The sequence below is a fragment of the Eucyclogobius newberryi genome, unplaced genomic scaffold (genome assembly GCF_026437365.1).
Source record: "Eucyclogobius newberryi isolate DKJ021-1_F unplaced genomic scaffold, fEucNew1.0.hap1 SCAF_7, whole genome shotgun sequence".
In the NCBI taxonomy this organism is placed as follows: Eukaryota; Metazoa; Chordata; class Actinopteri; order Gobiiformes; family Gobiidae; genus Eucyclogobius; species Eucyclogobius newberryi.
Genome location: NW_027316389.1, coordinates 23904850 through 23911744, shown reverse-complemented (window position 1 = coordinate 23911744; position 6895 = coordinate 23904850). Strand labels below are relative to the sequence as shown.

The 6895-nt window shown below is 42.9% G+C and overlaps 1 protein-coding gene across 1 annotated transcript; it reads left to right on the top strand.

Annotated features, from left to right (window-relative positions):
* The first annotated feature begins 1124 nt into the window (after positions 1–1124).
* Positions 1125–6567, top strand: dnajc24 (DnaJ (Hsp40) homolog, subfamily C, member 24). Its single transcript, XM_072435002.1, has 4 exons — positions 1125–1234; positions 4417–4552; positions 5614–5682; positions 6262–6567. The coding sequence occupies exons 1-4, from the start codon at positions 1130–1132 to the stop codon at positions 6459–6461; spliced, it is 510 nt and encodes a 169-aa protein (XP_072291103.1). The 5' UTR covers positions 1125–1129; the 3' UTR covers positions 6462–6567.
* Positions 6568–6895: the final 328 nt, after the last annotated feature.

Genomic DNA, 6895 nt, shown 5'->3' with positions numbered 1-6895 from the left:
AAACCATTAAAATACTACTAGTCCCTCTGTGGTTTCTTTACAGTGATGGGTGACAGACAGGAAGTTGGGTCAAAGAGGTGTCATTGTGTCACCTCATCTTCAGATCCCATTTCAATTAACAGATCAGTCCATGTGTGGTGCCAGACCAGCATGGGGTTACAACTGCGCTTTTTGGAAGGTGGACTATTCAATTAGTATTCCCACAATTCTTTGACAGAATACACACCTCTAGATTCTGATGCTGGAAACAATCTTCTGTTCATCAGGGGGACAATGCAAAAATAATAAAACGGCAAAATATAACAGATCCATGTGGCAAACCGCAAAGGTACATCCAAAGGTGGCTTTATCTGCTGCCTTCCTCCTCCAGTCCAGCAGGTGTCAGCACTGCGCTTCCACGTGACTTGACCTACCGCAGTCGGAGAGGAGACAGGCGCGTGCGAGCGGGTGTTTGGTGTTTACCCGGTGTTTACATGGGTCAGGACAAGCGGGCACATTTCTGGGTACAAATCGCCTTTCAGATTAAGTAGATCTTAATAAGACTCGACTGTAGATGTATTCTTTCATCTGTGTTACCCGCGCCAGGGTGATTTCACCAGACAAACCTAACATCAGCCCGGTTGGCGTGTTCTGAGCCACGGGCAGCTCAGATTTACTCATCATTCATCAGCAGAGATATAAAATCAAACCAAAAGCTATTGTCTCCTCTCAGAACCTTTTCTGAGAGCTTTTATTCCAGTTGAACGTTCTGTCTGAATAAGAATGAGGCAGGAACACTTTGGGCATATACTTTCTACTAAAACAGTTGTGTTTAGCTGTGCATATGACTGAAAGGATTTTTCTTTGCACTCTTCTCTTTTATGATTTAAATTTAGTTAATTTTACTGTATTTCTGTTTCTGTAATTTCTTTGTGATTTTAATGCATTTTTTCCTGCTGTGTGAAGCACTTTGAATTGCCTTGTGTATGAAATGTGCTCTACAAATAAACTTGCCTTGCCTTACTTTTTAAAATAAACAAAGGAAGTCCTACAGATGCTAACTTTTCATTAACTTTCATGCTGTTAAGAGTTTTGACAATAATAGTACTTTCTATCTGACACCTGGGTGTGGTTTGTTTGTGCAGCAGAGATGTGTGCGTCGTCTTCAGAAAAGGATCTGTATGCAGTGTTGGGAGCCAGTCCATCAGAGTCCACAGAGGAGCTGAGACACCGCTATCAGCAGCTGGTCCTACAGGTACAGTAGATGTCCTGGTACACGGGACAGCTGGTCCTGCAGGTACAGTAGATGTCCTGATACACGGGACAGCTGGTCCTGCAGGTACAGTAGATGTCCTGATACACGGGACAGCTGGTCCTACAGGTACAGTAGATGTCCTGATACACTGGACAGCTGGTCCTGCAGGTACAGTAGATGTCCTGATACACTGGACAGCTGGTCCTGCAGGTACAGTAGATGTCCTGATACACGGGACAGCTGGTCCTGCAGGTACAGTAGATGTCCTGATACACGGGACAGCTGGTCCTACAGGTACAGTAGATGTCCTTATACACGGGACAGCTGGTCCTGCAGGTACAGTAGATGTCCTGATACACGGGACAGCTGGTCCTACAGGTACAGTAGATGTCCTTATACACGGGACAGCTGGTCCTACAGGTACAGTAGATGTCCTGATACACGGGACAGCTGGTCCTACAGGTACAGTAGATGTCCTGATACACGGGACAGCTGGTCCTACAGGTACAGTAGATGTCCTTATACACGGGACAGCTGGTCCTACAGGTACAGTAGATGTCCTGATACACGGGACAGCTGGTCCTGCAGGTACAGTAGATGTCCTGATACACGGGACAGCTGGTCCTACAGGTACAGTAGATGTCCTTATACACGGGACAGCTGGTCCTGCAGGTACAGTAGATGTCCTGGTACACGGGACAGCTGGTCCTACAGGTACAGTAGATGTCCTGATACACGGGACAGCTGGTCCTGCAGGTACAGTAGATGTCCTGGTACACGGGACAGCTGGTCCTGCAGGTACAGTAGATGTCCTGATACACTGGACAGCTGGTCCTGCAGGTACAGTAGATGTCCTGATACACGGGACAGCTGGTCCTGCAGGTACAGTAGATGTCCTGATACACGGGACAGCTGGTCCTACAGGTACAGTAGATGTCCTGATACACGGGACAGCTGGTCCTGCAGGTACAGTAGATGTCCTGATACACGGGACAGCTGGTCCTACAGGTACAGTAGATGTCCTGATACACGGGACAGCTGGTCCTACAGGTACAGTAGATGTCCTGATACACTGGACAGCTGGTCCTGCAGGTACAGTAGATGTCCTGATACACTGGACAGCTGGTCCTGCAGGTACAGTAGATGTCCTGATACACGGGACAGCTGGTCCTACAGGTACAGTAGATGTCCTGATACACTGGACAGCTGGTCCTGCAGGTACAGTAGATGTCCTGATACACTGGACAGCTGGTCCTGCAGGTACAGTAGATGTCCTGATACACTGGACAGCTGGTCCTGCAGGTACAGTAGATGTCCTGATACACTGGACAGCTGGTCCTGCAGGTACAGTAGATGTCCTGATACACTGGACAGCTGGTCCTGCAGGTACAGTAGATGTCCTGATACACTGGACAGCTGGTCCTGCAGGTACAGTAGATGTCCTGATACACGGGACAGCTGGTCCTACAGGTGCAGGTACAGTAGATGTCCTGATACACGGGACAGCTGGTCCTACAGGTACAGTAGATGTCCTGATACACGGGACAGTTGGTCCTGCAGGTACAGTAGATGTCCTGGTACACGGGACAGCTGGTCCTACAGGTACGGTAGATGTCCTGATACACGGGACAGCTGGTCCTGCAGGTACAGTAGATGTCCTGATACACGGGACAGCTGGTCCTACAGGTACAGTAGATGTCCTGATACATGGGACAGCTGGTCCTGCAGGTACAGTAGATGTCCTGATACACGGGACAGCTGGTCCTACAGGTACAGTAGATGTCCTGATACACTGGACAGCTGGTCCTGCAGGTACAGTAGATGTCCTGATACACTGGACAGCTGGTCCTGCAGGTACAGTAGATGTCCTGATACACGGGACAGCTGGTCCTACAGGTACAGTAGATGTCCTGATACACGGGACAGCTGGTCCTGCAGGTACAGTAGATGTCCTGGTACACGGGACAGCTGGTCCTACAGGTACGGTAGATGTCCTGATACACGGGACAGCTGGTCCTGCAGGTACAGTAGATGTCCTGATACACGGGACAGCTGGTCCTACAGGTACAGTAGATGTCCTGATACACGGGACAGCTGGTCCTGCAGGTACAGTAGATGTCCTGATACACGGGACAGCTGGTCCTACAGGTGCAGGTACAGTAGATGTCCTGATACACGGGACAGCTGGTCCTGCAGGTACAGTAGATGTCCTGATACACGTGACAGCTGGTCCTGCAGGTACAGTAGATGTCCTGGTACACGGGACAGCTGGTCCTGCAGGTACAGTAGATGTCCTGATACACGGGACAGCTGGTCCTGCAGGTACAGTAGATGTCCTGGTACACGGGACAGCTGGTCCTGCAGGTACAGTAGATGTCCTGATACACGGGACAGCTGGTCCTGCAGGTACAGTAGATGTCCTGGTACACGGGACAGCTGGTCCTGCAGGTACAGTAGATGTCCTGGTACACGGGCTGCCAGGGCTCAATCAAATCAAAATGTAACATACTAACCCTGTATTTTAGACCTCTATCAAGATGTACTGAAATCCATGCAATTCTTAAAGTAGACATATCATGCTTTTCAATAATATTATATTTATTTGTTACTTCTAAACAGCAAAATTGGGCTTAGTAAAAGAAAATAGTTAATTGACTTTCTGTTCAAAACTGCACAACTGATGAGTGACATTTCACAGTATCAAACAGCGGATTTTTCATTTTCATTTTTTTTTCTCTGAAAAATGTCTACGTGACATTTTATAATCTAAATGTATAACTCTGTGTCTTCATCTTTCAAATAATCAGCTAAATACAGGGAGGTGGTTGGGGATAGGGGCTCGGTGAAAATTGCTAGTGCTCAGGAATTATCTGAGCACTTGTGCCTCAGTTGCAGGACAATACAGGATTACTCAAACATGCAGGAATAGATAAAAATACAACTTTGAGTATATTATATCAGAAAAATGGCAAAAGGTATTTTCAAAATCAGAAAAACTGTATTGAAAACTCACTTCAGTGATATGTTTCAATATAAAGCAATCAACAATAATAGTAAAATATAAGCTTTACAAAAAACAAAAAGTTATGTTAACCGTATATGGCAAATAATGTTCTCTCTCTAAATGGTACTAGCACAGCCACATGTAGTTTCTTCTCACCTGTTCTCTTTTGCACATGCAGTGTCATCCTGATCGTCTCAGTGGACGTGGTTCATCTGAAGCAGACGTTGGGCTCAAGAGGTTTCTTGAAGTTGATGCTGCCTGGAAAATTTTGAGTGATGGAAATACAAGAAGAGATTATGATCTGCATAGGAGAGGTACAATTGTATTTAAAGAAGATAAAAATGTTTTACCTTAATTTCAAAGTTCTACCAGATAATAAGATAAGATAAGATAAGATATTCCTTTATTGTCCCACATGGGGAAATTTCATTGGTGCAACGCAGGTAGATACAGAGGCAGATACAGAAGAACAGATCACTTATAGGAAGTCTGAAAAACACTTTCAGTAGAAGATCTCCTATAATAAATAAAAACTCCCATAGACAAATAAATAAATAAATAAATACCATTGCATGTGATCCCGACAGTAATTGCACATGAATATGTGTCACGACAGCACATAGATTGCACATGAATTTCACAGTAATTGCACATGAATTGCACATGAATTCCAACAGCAATTGCACATACGACAGAATTGCACATCAGTATTAGGTTAGGTCAGTATTGCGACGGGATAACGTGACGATCTCCGGGTAAGACGACTGTTCTCCGCAGTTGAGCTGAACGGTGCAGCCGAGGGCTCCACCAGAGGGCGCACTTGTTCTGCAAAGCCAATAGAGTCGCGCACTCGCGAGTTTTCTTTGGGTCAGTGGAGGAAATGGTGTTAAGTGGTTCGTGGGAAATTGTAGATTAATACCTGCTGACGTATGGGACATGACACTAACATTCATTTTTTTTCTATTTGAGAAAATAGGGGTCTTAGAACCCCTATCTACCTATTATCTATAACATGTTCTGCCACAAAGAATGTACTGGTACTGTGTACTTTTGTGGTAATACAACTTTGTATTAACAAAGTATTATTTAAAAAAACAAAACTCTTTATATTATATAAGAAATAGTACTTTCTTATCTACTATTTGTCTTACTTTTATCTTATACTAGTTCTCATAAAGCTCAAGATCATTCTAAAACTGTTCAGGAAAGATCAAATTTTGTAAAATGTTTAGGATTCTTTTAGTATCGATGAGTATTTCATTAGTGATACTTCTGACATCCCTACTACAGAATAATAACACCGCATCTGCATGAATCCCCAGGCCCACACACAGATACTGCTCTCTTTAATGAACTTCTTGTGTTCATCTTTCAGCGCATGACCTAAAGCAGGACTGGCCTGTGGATTCAACAGTTTTCCTGGACAACATGGCATGGAATAATGGTATGTGGAGATGCACTCTTTAATGCGTTTGTTCTCCCCACAACATTCAATATTTTAAATGCATTTTAAGTCAATGTCATTACCAAATGTTTATCAATATATCATAGATGATTACAGCTAAACACTTTGGTCAATACAAGGTCTAAAGTAGGGCTTTGCAATTAATTTGAAGCTGATACATATACAATAATTTAAAATAGTCAGTGATCATCTTGAGGGTTTCTAATCGAGGGTTATACAGCAGAGTTCAGGAGTATAGGAGGGGAGAAATGTATCTTTTTTGTTTTTATTAAATTATGTTCATGAAATCTTTATTGAAAGCCATTTTACAAACAAACAAATTAAATTAAATTGTGATTGATTTAAATTAATGATGAATGAACAATGATGCCATATTGCTTAGGCCTAGGACAAACAAGGCTAATCCATTGTCTTTAAAGTAGACAGCAAAAATAACTCACAAACAAGAATGACACAAATGCAATTAGTATGGTAATAATTTAAACAATAAAATCAAAGAAAAGACGAGAATGTCAGTGCATAAACACGGCTGTATTTTTATTCCCGATGCGTTTTCAGACGAGTGTTTGTACACACACTGCTGTCGCTGCGGAGGGGCGTTCATCATCAACGAGGAGGAGGTTCAGGAGGAAACTCAGAGATCAACGTCACAAGAAGAAGTTGAGACACCTGGAGGACAGAGCAGAGGAGTGATTGTGTGCTGTGATACATGCTCTTTAAGTGTCTATGTCACATGGACTACACTACCTCAGAGATGACAGGACCTTTCCACACTCGTGTTTAGTGTCTTTAACATTACCGTTTATAACTTATATTTTATCAACAGTACTTGAACACTTTACATTATATATCTATATATATAAGGGAGTGAAACGCAGCCTGTTTGGAAAATGAGCATTTATTGCCTCACAAGACTAATTTTCTTCTATAGTAATAAATGGAGCTTCATCCAAAAATGTTTCATGTATAATTTTATTAATACAATTTTATATTTTTTATGAATTCAATTTCGTAAACCAATCTTCTTTTTTGCTTTTTTAAGAATAATATGATGACAAAATAAAAACCCAATTTCAAGTGGGTGCAATGTGTAAAGAAAAATACAGTTTTCTGGATATCAGTTAATCTCACTATTTTCCATTTGACCTCAGTTTCCGCCTTTCTTTGAGAGATGTAGGTGACATCAAATAAT